The sequence below is a fragment of the Archocentrus centrarchus genome, chromosome 10 (genome assembly GCF_007364275.1).
Source record: "Archocentrus centrarchus isolate MPI-CPG fArcCen1 chromosome 10, fArcCen1, whole genome shotgun sequence".
Taxonomy (NCBI): Eukaryota; Metazoa; Chordata; class Actinopteri; order Cichliformes; family Cichlidae; genus Archocentrus; species Archocentrus centrarchus.
In genome coordinates this window covers 12132713-12152680 of record NC_044355.1, presented here as the reverse complement: position 1 = coordinate 12152680, position 19968 = coordinate 12132713, and the positions used below count along the sequence as shown (strand labels likewise).

At 42.4% G+C, this 19968-nt stretch overlaps 1 protein-coding gene across 12 annotated transcripts in view; it reads right to left on the bottom strand.

Annotated features, from left to right (window-relative positions):
• Positions 1-39: 39 nt before the first annotated feature.
• The window catches only part of LOC115787285 (disks large homolog 3), a 59653-nt gene continuing 39724 nt past the window's right edge, over positions 40-19968 (bottom strand). For 2 of the 12 annotated variants that reach the window (XM_030739908.1, XM_030739907.1), the window contains exons 9-21: positions 16754-16910; positions 16076-16178; positions 9214-9328; positions 7394-7570; positions 7211-7286; positions 5756-5801; positions 4931-4972; positions 4681-4731; positions 4491-4592; positions 4231-4403; positions 3963-4072; positions 3790-3881; positions 40-3250 (exon numbers count right to left, since the gene is read on the bottom strand). In XM_030739908.1, the coding sequence (XP_030595768.1) occupies positions 3144-3250; positions 3790-3881; positions 3963-4072; positions 4231-4403; positions 4491-4592; positions 4681-4731; positions 4931-4972; positions 5756-5801; positions 7211-7286; positions 7394-7570; positions 9214-9328; positions 16076-16178; positions 16754-16910 (1351 nt within the window). In that variant the 3' untranslated portion in view covers positions 40-3143. Of the gene's footprint in view, positions 3251-3789; positions 3882-3962; positions 4073-4230; positions 4593-4680; positions 4732-4930; positions 4973-5755; positions 5802-6510; positions 6614-7210; positions 7287-7393; positions 7571-9213; positions 9329-16075; positions 16179-16753; positions 16911-19968 lie in introns of all 12 variants that reach the window. The other 10 variants (XM_030739906.1, XM_030739903.1, XM_030739910.1 and 7 more) reach the window with 5 other exon arrangements.

Genomic DNA, 19968 nt, shown 5'->3' with positions numbered 1-19968 from the left:
TCTTTTTTAAAAAGCACATTAAAATCATAACTGAGTCACATATTTTATTTTCAAACAAATAAACTCTTGTCAAGTCCCAAAATAAAACCCAAACAAAAGTTGCAGGACTGTGTTCCCTCATGACTAGGACAGGGAAGACCATGAGGCCAAGTGTCCTGATAGGCTGTACCACCTGCAGTGACAGGAAGGAAACTACTGTACAATCAAAGGGTTCATGTTTGCAAGCACTTACTGCACAGATGTGCTATAACATAAACATATCATCACCCAAAAGTACAAACAAGAACCCTGACCCCCCCACCCCAAAAAATAAAAGTATATATGTCGTCATTTCTCTCATCAGAACAAAGACCCTCATCAATTATACACACACAGAGGCATTCAGGTTCCATCTTATCACAACCTCAATGGAAAAGTGTAAAATGAAATCAAGTTCTTTGGGCTTTGACATGGCTGACTGAGGTATGAATACCACACACATTGTTAACAGTCAGCTGTATTTCAACTAAACACCAGAGTGGACCAGTTCTAAACCTCTAATAATGTATTGATCAATGCTCCTGCTTTCTGTGATATTGTGTAGGTTTCTGCCTGCATCACTTTATTTTACAATATATTTTTTTAAATCTATACACCCAGACACGTTCCACAAGAAATCACATGTAGACAGGCCCTACTTGAGGGAATTGAATTCCCAACTGACTAGTTAAGTGTTCCAATAGGCATTTGAAGAGAAATACCAACAATACAGCACATTTGTATGGAAATTATATCTCAAGAGTAGCTCAAACTTTACTTACCTGACATTTGTGGTCTATAAAACATGTTTGTCCCAGTTTGATTCACACATGCATGAAGCACAGGTGAGGGGGATCTGCTGGGGGGCTTATTTACATTGTACAGCTACCACACCCTTTGAAACAGTCTGCAAGCAGTTTATAAATGGCTCTGTTCCCTTCGGTTATTCCCTGAACTCTGGTTTTGACACAGGTAATGACAGCTGGTTTAGCAGTGGTGCCTGGCAGGTGGGCACACCTGTTCAGAAAATGCCTGCAGGTACAGGTGCTCTGTGGGTGGGAGAGAGCAAGGGACCCAGAGGTCTAGGTTAACACTTCTTGTTGGGTCTGGCTCTCTGAGGAGAAAAAAAAATATCTCTTTGCACTCTTCAAAAAAGCTGAGGAAGAAAGAAAAAACGTTCACAGGTCAAGGGCCACAGCACTCCTCCTTCAGATGTACCCTCACACATGCACACATTAACATATAGTGCCAAGATATGCATGGAAGGGTGGAGCGGGACATTTCAATCCTGGTGAAGTCACAAAGTGAACTCAAAGGTTTTTATCAAATTGATGGCCTTGAACAAGCTCCCAGCCTTGTGAAAAAAAGAAGACAATACAGCCCGATTACACCGTCCACTTGAAAAACGGCTTTAACTAAGCGACAGTGCCTTTGAGTAGTTGTTTGTTCATATTTGACAACTGTGCGATTGCCCAAACATGGCCGTTCAGTCACAGGGGAAATGGTATCTGTACGTCTAGATTTCTGAGCTGGCCAAGCTCACCCCAGACATGCTAAGAACTCAACACAGTGGTTCAGGACCCGCCAACAACAGATTAAGAATTCCATTTATAGATACACAAAGTGTAGGTTTACTCAAACCCAATTTTAGTGTTTCTGGTTGGTGGACAGGGTGGGGGACAGTCCAAAACAGGTTATACCGACTCTTTAATCTTTTATGACATCCAATACAATTATTGTCTTGTTCTACCCGTTTTAAGGCCACCATCATGGTGGCAGATACAACAGTACCATGTGACCAATCAGAAGAGAATCCTCTGGGAAGGCAGAGAGTGTAATAGGGTGATCTGCTGCTCAACATAAGTTGGGAGGCTCTGGCTGTCCAAATTGCAATCTATTGGCTAAATTCTTCTTTAATTATGCAGGAAGAGGGTTGAAATACAGGGGAGAAAAAGTGCCAACAGAGGTGAGGTTTTTTGTTTGTTTTGTATTTTCCTTAAATCTATTGCACTCAAGTCAGGCCTCCTGACAGTTGGAGGTCACAAAACATTAAGGAAAGATGAGAAACCTTCCCCTCTTTTCCTCATCAGTTGTGTACATCCTCCCTCACAGACAACAGGTAGTCACAAAACAGAATTTGTATTTGATGTAAGGCAGTTTGGTGTTTTGCAGAGAGCCCAGTTACACTTCTCTACCCCCATCCTTTACACAGAGCAGCTAAAAACCACAAGCAAAAAAGAAAGTCCCACAAGAAACAAACAAACAAAAAAAAAAAAAAAACGTAACAGCCCTCCAAATTGACAATTCTAGTGAAGTGTAAAATGTGTAGTTTTTAATATGTAGTAAAATCTCAGTAGGATTTCATCATTTATTTTGTGATTTCATAATATAAATGTAGAGATTCACAACGTACTTCTTCCTCTTGATCTGCCTCCCAAGATGTCTTTATCGGCTGCAGCACAGACAACTGGCAGATGACCAAACAGCAAGCTGGTTTGTGATAAATAGATCAGTTTGTAGGCTCCTCCACTAATTTCCTCAGTCATTATAAACAAGAGATGACTCCTTGAACAGTACCATCAGCAGGGCTCAATTTATCCAGTCTTTTTTAGAAAAACAAAAAAAAAACAAAAAACAAAAAAAAAAAAAAAAAAAAACCCTTTATTGGTCTTCAACTTCTTATCTTGCGTGTCTTTTATAATGTGATTTGATGAACATTTACAAAGTGTTCCAACTTGGTATGGTTTGTCTCTGATCCCCTGCAACTTCTTTTTGAATCCCAACTGCTCTCCAGATTTCTGCAAAACCTTCTGAACTTCAGTCAGTCCAAGTTCACAAGAGGATGTATTCCTTTTCCCTTTTGTTTTCATTTGTCAAATTCCTTTGGAATGGCATTTCCAGTCTTGAATGGATTTGTTGAGAAACTCATGCAGGGGTGTGCACAGTTACAGTAATGGTGATAAGACTTCTTTTTCATTTAGAGAGTAACATAATGATGACACTAAAACTTGATATGAAACATATCTGCAAAAAGGAGGTGAGGGGAGGGGCTATTTGGGCTTGGGTGGGGTCTCTGGGAGGCAGGAGGGGAGCTCTGTGCCGATGCAGAGGGGATGGCAGGGAGCTCAGAGCTTCTCTGAGGAGGGGATCCAGATGTAGGGCCCAGACTGCTCCTCAATGATTAGTTTGATTTTGTTGTAGATCTCCTCTAGTGAGTCACCCTGTACAATAGCTGAAGGCAAACACAGAAGGAGAGGAGTTTTTAGTTGGTTGCATCAGAATTGGAGTGTTAAAAAAAAAAAAAAAAAAAAAAAAAAGCTAATTAATAGATCAGAGAGAAGACTAATCAGATACTTCTTTTGTTGATCAGTCATATCAGGTGTTTAATCAAGCTAAAATGCCAAATCACAGATTAAGTAAAAGATGGGCATAGCAAACACAGCCAGTCACATCAGTTTTTGAAGTCCCAATGTGAAGCCTGACTCTAATGGGGAGCACCATTACATTCTGTAATTTCCCATTGTGGAATCAATAAAGTATCATCATCATCATTTACTAAAAAAAAAAAAAAAAAAAAAAATCTGGTTGTATTCAATAAAATTTAAAAATCAGGGATTGACACTTCACTGAAGCTGAGAACGGGAGGGTCAGTTTCCCACAGACTCACAACCACAGGACTCAGTGACAACTAGAGAACACTTTTGCTTTAAAATCATAAGCTATATCTCAAATTATAAATTACAAATACTTATTGTTGGCAAGGAGACTAACCTGTGAAATACTCCCCAAAGTCTTGCTCCAGTTTAACTGCCTTGTCAAACACTTTATTGGCTTGCTCATATGTCTGCCTCTTGTTCATTTCCCTGGAAAAAAAAAAAAAGAAGAGTAGTTATGGTTAGTATGAGAGAGCCCAGCTGAGAATAAGTATAAAAGCTTCGACTTACATTAGGGCTTCAATGGATTTTGGTTTGATAAAGATGGCAATCGGATAAAGTTGTGCTTGCTGCAGTCGTTTTATGGCATTCCCAGAAACGTCCAGAATGCAGTGTTTCCCCTGCAGGCAAGTAAAGTATACTTTATTACAATACCTAAATTGGGGAAAATTTAATGACAAAATAACATTTTCTGATTTAACAGACCATCCAGTGTGCTTCTGGTTACAACAAATCCAACATGCTAACCCAACCCTACAGAGAAATACTCCAAGCCTACCCTCTCAGCCACAGTTCTGACAGACAAGATGCTTGTCCCATAGAGGTTCTCATTGAACTGGCCGGCTTCAATAAACTTATTATCCTGAATATCTTTCTCCATTTGCTCTCTCGAGGCCACAAAGTGGTAGTCCTGGCCGTCAATCTCGTTCTCTCGCCTGGGACGAGTTGTATCTGTGGAAGTGAATGGAACAGGTTTATTTTTGTTGCTGCTATTTTGTTTAGTGTTCTGTGTAGAGGTGCTGCACGTTGTCAACTCACGTGGTACACACGAGCCAAACTTGTGGGGGAACTCAGAGATGAGGTCATCATTTATTCTGTCCTTCATTGGGCCCAAAATTATCACAGGTCTTGTGTAGTGGACTGAATTAAGAACACAGAACGCAGGTGAGGACAAATGTAAAACAGAAAATGAATAGTATGGCAAATTGTGGAGAAGTGATTCACTCACTTTCCTGTCGAATGACTGGCTCATAGGAAAGAATAGTGTCCTCCTGACCCTCTGTAATAACGAAAAACAGAAATTTTACATCCCATCTACAGGGATGATATAAAACTAACAGCTGACAAAACTCCAAAATGAAATATTAAGTTGCAGATATAATTTCACACGTACATTTAAGGACATCTACCGTGTTATTCATCTATGTGGGCAGAGTAAAAGAAACCAGAGAGACCATGAGAAATTAAAGGTGACTCACTCGAACTACTTTCGCTGTCACTTGTGTTGGATGTCAGGCATTCTGCAAAGGCAAGAGAGTTTTAGATCATATATATATATATATATATATATATACACACACGTGTATATATATAAAAACATAATCAAAGTGGCATTTAAATCACTTCTCTTCCTATGGGTGAAATTTTGTTTCACCTGCCTCAAAAAAAAAAAAGCACTCTCTCTCAGAGGCTAGGCCACTTAAGAAAAAGGGGAATAAAGAAAGCAGAAGTCTTTTCTGGTGCAGCAGCCATGCACTGGCAATATTTGGGAAGTGGTTTTAGGTGCAAGCAATAGGAAATTAAGTGTTTCCTGTGATAACATCCCAAATGACCCACAATCCCCAGACCAGTGCTTCCTATTGCTAGATCTGTGCTGGTGGCAGCTGATTTTATATGAGGGAAAAGACTGAAAACATATGGCAGTACACTGTCTATAGAAGGGAGGCAGGCGCTGGCTGACTTTGGGAAACAAAGCAACATCCTGCTCTGGTGATGTATTGTAGCTGTGTGACCTTGTATGACAAAACTCTACTAAACATATTGAAAAGACTGTGAGACATTCAAAGTAAGTGTAATGTTCACCCACCCTCCCTTGGGAATGCATCTTTTATATATATACTGTGAATCTGAGTAGGTGTGTGTGAGTGTGTTTTGTGTGAGCACACAGGTTTGTGTGTGTCACTCTAAATGTTTTTTTTTTTTTTTTTTTTTTTTTTTGCATTCCCAGCTGGGCCTGCGGAGACAAAGCATTTTTCTCTGAGCTCAGGGGACAGCTGCTTGACACAGTACAACCACACACTTACTCAAACTCTTTGATCCATAAAAGTCATCGCTTAACCCTGGGAAGTCCTAGGTGTCCCGACAGGTGAGAGCAGAAACCAAGAGAAGAAAGCAGACAGGAAGAAGAAGAGGTTAGTGAGAGTTGGGGCAGAGAGAGAGAGAGAGAGAGAGAGAGAGTGAGAGAGAAAGAGAGAGAGAGGAGTGCTGTGTAGTGCTCACCAGGCCCGCTGACACATGGTGCTGTGGTACTCATTTAGCCTGAGCTCCACTTTGTTCATAGTAAGCCACAGCCTTTCAATTACACAAGCCCAATCCCATTAAAATGGGATTTTTGACCTGTTAAGTGTAAAAGCTTCGGTCCAGTTAATGAGATTCTTCTTGTTGTGGGTCAGTGACTGACTGGAAAATTGATCAGGCCTTATACAAGGAGTAGCATCGCAGCATTAGAAGGCGTGTGTGTTAATACAGCCAAGAACACACGCAGCGGGCAGCGCACACACACAGTTAAGACACTCCTCTGGAGCCCACAGACAGATGCATAGACACACCAGAGAGAACCCCCCCACAGCCTGGCAATGCTGGCTCATGCATGTGGGGCATCTCTCTCTGGGACAGTGAGAAAGGGATGAGAGTGGTGCCATCACACAAACCATCCCTGGAGGTGAGCGGAAAGATGAAAGTTGAGAAACAGAATTGAAGCATGAAGGGGAAAAGGATGAAAATAACACCCTCCCCCCCGCACACACACACACCCCCTGCTCACACAGCTGGTACTCACGTTCAGACTCCACCAACTCCTGCACAATATTCTCCTTGCTCTTGTAAAACGGGAACTTGCGTGAGAGGTTGAAGCTTTTTTTGCGCTTTACTTTGACTGGCTGCTAGTTGATGTGTGGGTGAGAGAGGGGAGGAAGGGGGGAGGTTCAATGAGAGGGTGAAAAAAACAGAATGGGCTTCAATGAAGGTAGTTCAACACTCATGCAAAAATCAAAAAAACAAAAACAAATGAAATGTAAACAATTCACATTAAATAATGAAAATGAGAAGCAGGTAATGGGTGGAAATGAATGGCACATCAATGTGAAGGAAACAGGTGTCTGTTTACCAAATTAAACAATTTCAATAAATTTGTGTCTCCTTGCATAATAGATGATACTAAAGACAACATTACAGCTGATTAATATTTCTGAAAATGACATCTGACAGATCATCATCTGACAGATGTTTTGCAAGTACACATTTCTTAATCTCATTGAGTGCACAAGCTGTGGAGGTTAGAGAAACATCTTCCTCTTCATGGAGCTTCTGTGTAATCTATATAGTAATATGAGCGCTTTTTGTGCTTGCTTCAGTGAGCAGGTGCTGGTCCCTTTCCCACACTCAGGGGGAAGTAGGCCATCTCCCTGGGAGCCCAGCAGCAGCTCTGAAGACAGCCACTCTGGCACCAGGGCAGGGAGCAGCTGGGCCTCTACACTTACCCTGTTAGACTCAATCATGCCTGTCCTGGCGTGGAACTTGACCGTTTTTAACCTGGCCCGCTCCTTCTTCTCCACTCTAGTGAAAGAAAGAAATATTTGAAGTTCAGGCTGGGCATGAATGGGACTCATCACATTAGCCTCGTCTGGAATTAGTACACTGCTCCAAATGAAGAGTGCCGCTACCTTTTCTTGCTTGGAATGACCCCAATCTGCTCACTCTCTCCGTGAGGTGTGACAAGCCTCGCCTGCCACCACTCATCATCAGAGGCATTTATGACATGAAGGATATCCCCATAAGAGAAGCTCAGGCCTTGGCTGGGCAGACAGCTGTCCCTCGTTCGATCGTAGTCAAACAAAGCTCTGTAAAAACAAAGCCTTTGGTTACACTCTTTCATCTTGAATTTCTGTGTAAAGACTCCACAAGCACCACGATCAAATTACTGTACTGAGCGTTCAAAGTTGGCACAAAATGACAGTTATGACTCTGCAGTATTACATAATTGCTCTTTGTTACTTTGTCTGTTACTTCGCATTGCTTGCATGTGGGATGTGATTTGACTGCATTTAAAATATGTGGACATTAGGAAAGCTGTATCTGATATATTTAGACCCGTCACTCGTTTAGTCAGTCATATACAATTACATTTGAATTGAACTAGTTTATATATTTAACAATATGGTTTTGAAAAGTTCCACAGACAGCTGCTTCAAACTAAAGCATGCCTTTCATAATTTTCCATTTCTTCTTAATGCCACATACTTTCCACTTCACCATACACCATTTCTGGTCTGTGTAAGTGCGTCACTATCTTGTCTGACAGGTAAATGCACAGCCACAACTGAAGGTAATACTACCTGCTTTTCAGGTTGAAACTTCCCTTGACCCCACAAGCCTATATCTACGGGCCATAAGCCACACTCCAGTGGACAGACAGGCTGAACCCAACTTGCATTTTTCTCCTCTGTTTTAAAGACTTAAGCCAGCCTGCTCCTGCCAACTGAAACTGGGAATGACAATACATAAACAATAATGATGAAACTGTCATGGTGCAATCTAGTTTATCATTTTGTGTTCACCAAGGAAACAAATGTACTTTCGACACAGGTTGATAAGTGATAATCAAATTCTTTCCCTTAGCCTTTTTATGGCACCTTAACACAGACTGTATGAGTACTAGTGGTACTTTTTTTTAATGTGCACTTTTCTCACTAAAGGCCTCTGCATTCCTGAGGCTGGGTGGACAGCAAAACTAGACAGCTATTCCTACATAACTGCGGGCTTAGTCACCTGCACAGGAGCAGACTAGGCTCTACATGCCTCTATAGGAGAGGCATTAGTCAGAACACTCCTCCGACTATAGCAGACCTCCAATAAAATAACACCTATGTACTTTTAAGACATCCCAGTCAAAGTCCAATGCCAATTTCAGGAGTAGTTTGAATATTCTGATAGTTGAAGTGAATTAGTGCTTCAGCAAAAATATGGGGAAGCACTTGGACTATGATGTTACATCACACAGTCCTTTCACTTTGAGCCGTGCGACTCACTGCATTTATGTGAGCAGAAGGTTGCCACCTGTTTCAATTCCTAAATGAGCTGCCATCCAGTATGGCAACTTGCCCAAAGTGTCATAACCCAGGTCACCTCAATAAGCTCCCCTGTCAATCGACATTAAACAAAGTCAATGTCATAGCAGGCATCAAAACAGCAACGAAGAATGTCTGCCCATCATTCTTTAGATAGCGATAAATAGTATGAATCCTGAAATAAATTATATCATACGAAAACCTCCAGGAAAAAAATTTTTTTTATATTGCGATCTCTGGCATTTATGTCATGCTGCTGTACTCTGACAGTGTGACAGATTTTGACAACACGTGTGTTCAGGCTTTATCCTCCCCTGCAGACATTTGAGGTTTGTTATGCAAGAGTGAGATCTTAGAAGTTCACGTAGTGAGTACAAATGTGCGTGTGTGTGGGTGTAGGTATGTGCTGACGTTACCTGACATATAGGGAGCGCTTCTCACTGGTGCGCAGGGAGCCTGATCCTGAGCTCATGCTGCTGTTCATCATCTGCTCCCTCAGGTCGTGGATCTTGGACTCAAAGCGACTATACTCTGTGTTGGAAGAAACAAACAAGAACTGTGTCAGCAGCGCCATGAAAATAGGTTCTTGAGCATGCACTTCCCCTTTGGACTTTCAGGATAATACGCTCAAAGTTAACTTGGTACATTACATCTTAAATAAAGAGACCACAGAGCATTGGACCCTGCCTTCTTGTTTTGCTGGAATATAATTGGAGAACTGTGCCTCGGTTAGTGCTGGACTGAGCTAGAGTAAAGAGAGGAAAGTTGAGTGAATCCTTAGGCTGATTAATGACCCCGGGAACTGATGGTTTATCACAGATCTGCCTCACACATCCAGTCATCTTTCATGTCAGGTGATTAATTATACAGATTAATTAGGTTCAACACAGGCTCTTTAGTGTGGTTAAAAAAAGCAAAGGCCTCCAACAATTTCAAATGCATGACCATTTGTCATAGGAGTGTAAATCCAGTTGCTGCTCAGGAGCACAGGGATGATGTATGAATCCACCTGGACCTGCTCATTAAGAATGCTCTCATTAGCCTGCTGTGCACAGCGAGCTCTGGGCCCAGGCTGCTGGAACAAGCAAGGCCACCGCACCATGCAGCACACAGCCAGATAAACAGACCAGCAGATGCAGCCAGAAAAACAAGTAGGCTAAGGTGCTCATGTGATCACACAAAGGATGTGCTGGAGCAGTTTAAAGACAGCACTGTGAACAACCAATTTTGTCATTTAAATTTACCCTCTATTCCACTGCTTCATGCCGCACAGCTTGCACATACAGAAATGTAGTTGTCTACAACAGAATGAAATAATTACTGGCATGTGATAAGATGGAATATTGCTGTAATGATGACACATCTATGCCCTGATATTAATTAACCTATGAAAAAAAACCAGCGGAAGAGAATATCATCCAAATTTATTCAACATATCTGGTTGACTGGCATGCCTGTAGGGGTACCTCACAGATTAATCATCAATAGCTGGCAACATTTCCTGTAATGTGAACAAGAGATCAAAGTCCATATTCTGTCAAACAAACCTAGAAGCAGCCTTGAAAAACAAACACCTACGCCTACAAAGATGATTTAGCTGTAGTTAGTCCAAGCTCCCGGAAAATTCTGAGCAGGTGCAAAAACAAGCTTCAGGTTGCTGATCTATAACCCCCTGCCGAAACCAAAAGGATATTCAAAGCAAACATGGATCCGGCCCAGGCCCGGTGACAGTGCTCCACCCTGATCTCTACTCAAAGGGTTAACAATACAACAGAGTGACGCTGCAAGGTGAGGTAACCAGACACCGCCTGACTGCCTGTAACCAACAGCAACAGTGTAGCACTCCTAGAACAGGGACAGCGCACGCGGAAACAGCCATTCAGACTAGTCCACTTGGCTTTCAGGCACAGGAGAGAGGAGAGAAACGAAGCACAAGAAGCTGCAGCTTGGGAGAGGAGGGGCTGAGGGAGAAGACAAAGAGTAGCTAAATACAGAGAGACCTGCTTTACAATGCCACCAACTTGAGAACTGTGCTAATAACACAGGGCAAGGTCTATCTACAGCATGGGTGATAAAGATAAATGATTAGCTTGATCAAATTTCTAACATCCAAATTATTCATTTAACTAAAGTACAGTGACCACTGAGGAGGAGCAGAACTACAATCAGTGTTAAGCCTCTGGGGGAAGATAGTGTGGGAACCATAAGATAACCATAAATTGCTGCCACACCTTGTTGATAATGGCGACATCAGAATACATAAATTGTGCAGCAAATCTGTGTATAGCATAACACATTAACTATGTGACTGACAGGAAAACTTTAAAAACATTAACACTGTGTTTAAAATTAAATTATTGCCAGCAGTTCTGTAGTCAGATGATATAAGCGGTGCTAGTAGAGTAGCTTTGCATGAGTCACAATTCTGAATAATTATTTAGCTTTTATGGGGCTTTGGTACTGCTCTTTTCCCTTCCCCATTAGACCAACTTTCTTCTGACTGGCTGCCCCTCACAAACAGCAGGTGGGTGGGATCTCTATGCTCACAGCCAGAGCTGTATTCCTGAGATGACCATATTAGAGATATCTGATATCACTGACATAATAAAAAGCAAAGAGAAGGGAAAAACTGTGAGACCAAGTGTTTTTACCGTACATTCACTCACCTCATTATTTGTATCTTTGCTCATGTTTGTTATAAGCACTGACCATTATAACAGCATATTTTATTATATATCAAAAGAAAATAAGGAAAATCATTATAGCTCCCCTTTAAAAAGAGCAGGCTGTGAGCTGTGATGCTGGTGAATGAGGGTCACAAATCATCCACAACAGCAACACATGATAACACCACCACTGTACTGAAACCTAAGCTCTGTATTGATTGTTAGTCCTTGCTAAAATATCGAGCACATGGAGCTAGAGTAACACAAGCAAATCTATCACCAGTGTGCCTGGACAGTGCGGAAATACGATAAAATCTAAAACAAATGAGTACAAATCCAAATCTCCTATAACAATAGTATTTAATCATCTGATCATTCACAAGCAAAGATGCAAATCAAATCAATGTATATAACGGTGTGCTGGCCATGTTAATAATCAGCCCAAAAGAGTCTGCTCTCACAGTCTGGGAAGGGTCTACATTAACAATTTTAACTTGATGTCATCATTGTCAAGGTAATACCTGCAGTAGAACCCATGTGGGTATTTAAGACATTAAATAAACACCTGTAAAGTGTAAAAGCAACTGAGTCATAAGATTAAAAAAAAAAATGATGTCATCACTCAAAATAGCTTCTCCTGCTGTTTCTCAGCCACATGCCATTTAACAAATGGCTGACAAAGCTTAAAAGATAAAAACAGAATTCTTTCATTTGCACTGGCTACATCATACAGTACCAAGAAAACAGGCTGCGGCCTCTCTAACAGGAAATGCTTTCAAAAAAATAGAAACCGGCCCCCATTATCTGATAAGCCTCTTCATTTAAGAACAGCTATGCCTATCTGGTTAAGAACAAGTCAGGTTATCGATTGATACATTCAAGACTAGCCGAGCTCTTAAAGGGGATCAATCTAACACAAATCATTCGCTGACATCTCTACTCACAAGCCCATCTTTAGTCCATAATTATAAATGTTAAATCCTGGTTTCTTAAAGCGATTAATACTCATGAGATAGCCTGTATTTTTAGGAGTGACCCATAGGAAGAAAAGACAGCTAATAGAAACTGGGACTATTCTGCACCTCTCACTCCCACTGCGTGTCCTCATTAGTCGAACAGCTTTTTTATTTTGGGGGACGGTCGCTTTGCTTTTGATCCAGTTATGCAACACAGCAGGCATGTACTTGTAATGTGAGCGTGCGTTATGTTGACAGGAATAGTCGAGCCAGGGAACGTACAAACCCCCTTTCCCTGATATTACAGTGTGGAAGGTACATGTAGACCCTGCCTAAAATATTTTTACAAAAGCCCATAATGTACACTTGTGAGTTTAATGAGGGTGCATGAAGGGTAACATTTCCTTCATGGCTCTCCTCCCACTCCTTAAATGCAAAGATTTTAGAGTAATTACACTCATTGATGTTGGGGCAGGGCAGTGTGTGGATATACACCCTTCACTTCCATCCCTAATGTGAGTTTAAGGACTGGCAATGTTCCAGAAAGCCATTGAGAGTTGGGGGGCCTCCCACCGCAGCCTGTGGGCTCCATTGTGGCTTCTTGTAGTTATAGTGCTGGCCTTCGATCACAGGCCCATGGATGCTCAGGCCCCGGCCCCAGAGAGTATACTCCAGGCATTTTGCCTGGCACAAACTAGCTCTCACTCTCTCTACTTCCCCCCAGATTGACTGTCCTTGTACTGCTCACTGGGGGTTCCTCCTGCTCCAAACTCAAATGAACATCATGTCACACACCGCTTTAGGATGCCAGCAGAATTACTGGCAAAAGATCTCAGGTCACCGGAGGGGATGCAGGAAGTCAATCATTTGCCAGCACTCGACTTGTTCGTTTAGAGTAGTTAAGAACTGTATACAAACAGATAATTGTCTATCACTGAGTCACAAAGGGGGCACAGGGCCGAAAGCATGATTTGGTATAGAAAACAAAGCTTCTTCTCTTCTCACCACATCATTATTCAAGAAGCTGCCTGAATGACCTGACATGGGAGACAACATAAACTCACATGGAAGAAACCCTACACCACACTATTGTCAGTTTTTGATCTCAGGCTGTGCCTTTCTTAGGCTTTAGTCCCAATCTCCCTCACAGATCCCACTCCACTTCAGTTTCAGTAACCTTGGAGAGTTACTGCACAGTTGAGGCTGATGCTTTATTGAAAGAGAAAGAAATATGGCGAGAGCATGCTACAACTTATGCCCCTTTGCATTCCTGTCATAGTCCAAGCCGAGAACTCAGCCTAGACATTAAGCTCACAATATCCTCTCCATTGTTGTTACAGTATTAAGTGCAGTGTGTTCAAGTACACCTACAAAGAGTGGCGGAAACAGATATGGAGATATGGAGCTGCAATTCACAGCCAAGCTTTAATTCACCATTAAAGGAAAGAGTGGTGCCATTTTGTTGAATAAACTACTAAAGTCGGAAATAGGTGCAACGCATGAATTCTGCTTTAGACAGCATGGAAAACAGACCTGAGGTTGTAATGTGCAGGTGAGGTCGTCTCACACACACACACACACACACACACACACACACACACACACACACACACACACACACACACCTCTGTGCCCCCACCTATAGGTTTAGGTTACATAAGAACAGTAAAGCAACTGTTGAATGAATTCTCTCTCAGGGGTATAATTTACAACCTAAAACGACTTCACCTGCCTACAAGTAGCTTTTAAGTGGAAAAATGGCGACACAGTCATAAAGCTGAATGGAGTCCAGGTAATGGCTGTAGCTTACCGAATAAATAGTCGTGTTAACAACAGTATGGGCGAGGCTATCACATGTCTGACACCGTAACACATTGATTTTAAGGCTGATATAAAGCGAGTATCCATAATACTACATAGAGGCTTTGTTAGGACATCATTTTTACTCTCCATTCCAAGAATTAAAATACACCTAAAAAGAGCAGCAAACTACTCGCTATACTAGCAACTATTAGAAACACGTTCTACAATGTAACTCTCTCTTTGTTATTGTTTCAACCCGTCAGTGTTTGCCGACACCTTCGACCTTGGTCTCACCTTCGTTAGAGAAAACCGTGGCTATTATCTCGCTGTGGCAGCCGGTAATTTCTTCATCCAGCCATTAGGGAGTTCATGCGGCTTCTGCTGTTGTATCCGAGCCCATCCCCCATCATCACCCGCACAGGCTGGTAGACATAAAAGTTTGCCTCTTTCTACCTCTTCACTTCGGGCGCATTTAAAGTTTCCTCTGGTGTCCAAATGGAAGCGGAGCTCGCAACTTTCCGCTTATTCGACTCTTTCCATCGCCGTCCGGGCTTGTGTGTACAAACAGGCGGCCCAGAGTTTGAACAGGGAAGGACAACAGCGGTTTCGTTTGCCCGCCTTGCAGTTGGCTCAACACTTCAAGCTGCTACCGCAAGAGCCGCCCCTCACTGAATACTCGCTTAAAAGCCGGCCTATCCGCTGCGCTGCCCTCGTTTGCAGCCCGATCTGATTGAGCATGGTCTACCGCCCCAGGTAAACCCGACTACACCATTAAAGTGGTTTCTCAGCCACTTCAGTACTGCACTTTCATGAAGCTGGGCTTACTAGGGACATGTATAATAAACAGCTGAAGCATCCGAAGCCGAGATATCGACTTTCAGTGCCTGATATGAGCTTTAAAACAATGATTCCTACATTTCCCACAATGCAACGTTTAAGTGCACAGAGCAGAGGGTTGGTTGGTTGGTTGGGGTGGGGGACAAAAAGGCAAGACTGGACCACAGGAAATCGTAATATCTGATCAGAAATAAACACAATGGAAGAAACATTTCATACTGTTTCTCGACACAGATACGTCACATAAAAAAAAAAGGCATTGCACCACGATTTAAACTGTTTTGCAAAGGAGTAAAACAAGTTTTTAGACTCTTTACTGCGGTAAAAGGCACAATCCTAATCCTTAAAGTACCAAAAGTAAAATAACTTATCACGCAGAATAATAATAATAATTGATTATTTAATTTGTATCATTTTAATATTGCTGGAGCTGATTTTAATTATTTACATACTGCTAGGTAGCTTTACCTATTACAACATATGAGTAGATTTATTTTTTAAAAGCTGCAAAATAATTACTGAAGCTTTACATTTGCTAGACCTTGCTGCAGCATCCCAGTTCACCCCACTGCCTGAAATGAGCCTTTCTAACCACCTTTCACCGCTCTTTAAGCCTGCTTTTTTCTAATTGGCTGGACGTATCAAACAGAAGGTTTGAACAGCAGGTGGATGGGGCTTCTGTGCTCACAGCCAGAGCTGTTTTCATGAGATGACCTTATCAAGGATGAGGGATAAAACTGTTAGAAACTGAGCAGTCTAAAGTTTGTCACACATACGGTTACAAAAATTTGCACATACACTGCCCTAATTTTTTAAAAACTTTTGCCTTGTTTGACATGAATATCTGTCATTTCAAGTATATACTGCATTGCATCTGATTTAATAGGAATTTCGAGGCATCATAGTTTGCACGGGAGCAGGAGCAAGTTAAACTGAATTACTTATATGACTTCAGAGTTTAAGACCCATCTTGGTACGATGCCATATTCACACAATATGAGACACTAGGGTCTTACCTTCAGGCCTGTATTGAGCAATGATGGTGACCGTCTGCCCAGCTCTCTTCAGTGCTGCGGCTGCCTGCTCATGTGTGGCATTCCTTAGGTTCACGCCATTCACCTGTTAAAAAGAAAAAAAGCAGATAAGGAGACATTTGGTTAGAAAACTGATTAGATTTGAAAGATGGCTGGCTCATGTAATCTTTGAGACCCGTACAGAAAAACAAAGGCAGCAAAGAATAAGGGTTATCCTCACACTAGATGGTTTCATTTCAACCTGTTTAGATAAGAATTGCCTTTGTAATAAAATTAACTGACTGGAGTAAGTATGTATGAAAATTTTATTTTTTTTAATGTTACTAGCTGATGTGTCATCATTCATCCTTAGACTGACTAATTTTTTTTCATACATGATGCAACATACTGCCAGATTACAAGCAGTATGAGAATAAACCATCCAAACACACAGAGTTCAGGGCGGAGGGCAGCTAAGCTCCCTAAGAGAGGTTTTGGATTTAATATCCTGCTCAAGGACATTCCGGCTGGCAGATATTTGCTGGATTTCTAAACACAGTCCCTCCTTAATGTTATCATGATTATTCTGACAGTGGGACTTGGCCAAAAAAATCCCACTGCCTCAAACTTGTTTCAGTTGTTGATGTTGGTAAATAGAAAGCTTGAAGCTGAAGTACTGACCGAGAGAATGCGGTCACCCCTCCTCAGCTCCCCGCTCAGGTCAGCTGGGCCTCCGGCCAGGATGAAGGAGACGAAGATCCCTTCTCCATCCTCCCCACCAACGATGTTGAAGCCCAGACCAGTAGAGCCCTTGTGCAGCACCACCTTCCTTGGCTCCCTGTCAAACAGAGTGGCGGTGTCAGGGTGAAGGACAGGAAGGAGAGCATACAAGAGAGACCACAGGAAAGAGATGTGACCAAAACTGAAATAGAAGTAGCATGAATAGAGGGGTATACAGAGAGGCTGTTTAAAAAAAACCCAGCCTCTGACTACTGGTTTGTTATGTGAATGATCTCAAAATGTCAAGTGTGTCCAGTTTAGGCAGCTACATGCAGCAGGCCTGCAGATGTTTTATTGTAGATTCACTCTGTTTATATACTTGAACTTTAAATAGAACATTTAAATGATTTATGTGCAGGACACCACTCACTGGTAGAAAACAATGATTAACCACATAATAACCATGCATAAAACCATGCACAACACTGTTAACTCATTACAATAAAACAAGCAGCAACATGATTGGGTCCAAATGCCTGTCATCTATTGGCTACATCTTATGGAAATGTACACACGTGTCAACACTTAAACACCCACTCGTATCAGTGTACAATGAGCCGCCTCCTGTTCGACAAACCTGCTGAAGCGCTGTTTTAGCTTTAGCCACTATGACTCATCCTCCAGGAGGCTATTCAGACTGCCTCAGTTTTAAGATGCTAGAGAGGCCAAACCGCTGCTACAGTCCAGGCAAAAGCCCTCTGAGAACACACTTCACACAAATGCAAACACACCCACACACACTCTGGGAAGCCCAACAGTCGACTTGCTCTCTTTCTCACACACACACACACACACACACACACACACACACACACATGCACGCAGAGATTTTCTATACAAATGAACATATAAACACACATAAACACACATGCATGCACACAAAACGCACAGTTTCCTCTCTCAACAGAAAACACTGCATGGTTCCCATTAGTGGTCTTCTCTCGCGGTACGCAGCCTGCGGTCGACAGGAACAATTCCTACTCAATCCCTAATGGCTGCGCTCAGAGTTGCTGTTAAGACCATTTTCCCATTGATGGCAGCCGAGGCAGCATTCCAGACTTTCAGAATCATGCCCCTGAGCGACTGGAAAAAAGGTTGGAAACTCCTGAATGGTAACATAGTGCCTAAAGAAAGACTGCTATGCGTTTTAAATGAACTGAACTTTGCAGAGATGCAGAGTTTTACTAAGAGCATTACACAGCAATATCCATATAGTTGACTCTTGGTCCTGCCTACCAAAAACATTCAGGGAAAGATTATGTATGACTGCGCTGATGAGGCTCATAACATTGCTTCAGTATGCTCCTAGTTTTATCCATAGCCTTTCAGAATTAGGTAAGTGGTAACTGCCTTTGAATATGCTAAAACAGCTCGCTCGCCTTCACACAAGTCAAGCTTAAAATAACCACACTTTCCATCTAAAGCTTTTCATCTCAGCATGACAAGGCACACAAATCTCCATGGTTACCTGAGGATCCAGAACCGGTGCTTACTTCTGAAAGAGCATTTCCTAACTGTGCGTTCAGGCAAGCTCCTCACCAGCGACATGGAAGATGAGATGTTGACCGTGAACATGTTCGCTATGCCACATTGCTCATCTCAGCTAAGCATTGCTCCAGACCCTTCTTCCTGTCCGGCCTTCCGCAGTGAAGTGGACTACAATTTTAGAAACTGCTGGGATCTGGGCCTTGTGTTCCCTATCTCATTCTTGTGTGATGTGATGGGAAACAGCTCCTCTTCAGGCTGTGACAGTTGCTCGCTCTCTATCACCAGTAAGGCAAGAGGCTTAACCCTAACAGTCCCACAAAACAAAAATAAATCTTCCATTCTACAGGAAAAAGCAAAATAAATAAAAATCACCCCTGTCTTGCATCTGGAATAATTAGGATGGACAAGAGATTATCCATGTTTGATCCCCTTTGACACAGTCCCTTCGTCTCTGCTGTGATGCTGCTGCAGGTTCAGCCCCCCTCCAATCCAGCACACCAGCATTCCTATCTGTCAGCCTGGCCCTCTGGAGACTGGGCAGATATATTCCCAGAAGCTCCTTGCTAATTTGCCAGTGTAAACAAAAGAGGAGCTCATGGCCTGACTTTCATGACTTTCATGACTTTTGATTTGACACCCCCTTTAGTCTATGTCCTGACTGCATCCTTAACACAGTGACGTTCCGTGGAACAGTTTTGACAGATGCTTTTCTTAACAGTTGCTGCTGCTCTCCAATGTGGTATGTGTGTATGTGATTGTACACAGGATGTGAACTGTTTGGTCAGTTACATGGAAAGTGGGAGTGAATTCCTACAGTTTTAAAGGCAGGGATCAAGTCCTCCCTTTCTATCACAAAACCTCCCTCCTCCCCCATCCACCTCCATCCCATCCCACCCCTCCGCCTTTTCATCCATGCCAGGAATGTAAACAGTCATTGCGTGGCAAAAACCTTTTCTCTCTGCCCAGCCAATTCTCTAATTCAGAACCCACCCTCCCCTCCCACTGCTATATTTTCCCAGTGTGCTTCAGTTTTCCGGCTAAGGTGGTTGCAGTGCAGTCCTAAAGCTCTGAATGGATATCTGGGCTGCAGGGTTCAGCAGGTCATGCTGCCCTGGACTCAGCCCAGTAATTGGCTCTGCTTGGCTGATTAATGGTGGACACTGCAGATGGATGCCATTTTCTCCACAGACAGACACTACCTATTGCAGCACATTATCGCTCCCCATCTCCAAAACAGATTACTTCAGCGTATGTTCACAGGGATGCACCATATTCTGTCTTCCTTTTCACTGCCTAAATTTTACCCATAGATTTTCTGTGTGAATGGTTGTCTGCCTCTCTGTTTTAGCCCTGCGACAGACTGGCGTCCTGTCCAGGATGTACCCTGCCCCTCACCCTATGGTAGCTGGGAAAGGCTCCAGCCCCCATGTGACAATGAATTGGATAAGCAGAAGAGAAAGGATGGATGGGAGGATTTTCTGTGTCTACCTCTTCTTCTTCAGAGTCTGTTCTTTTAATTTAATTTGACGGGAAAATATTCACTGCTAAGGTGATAGACTGTTCATTCTCCATGCCTCTCACTGTGACTAAGAATAAAATCTGGGTAATAAACGATTAACACCTTAGTT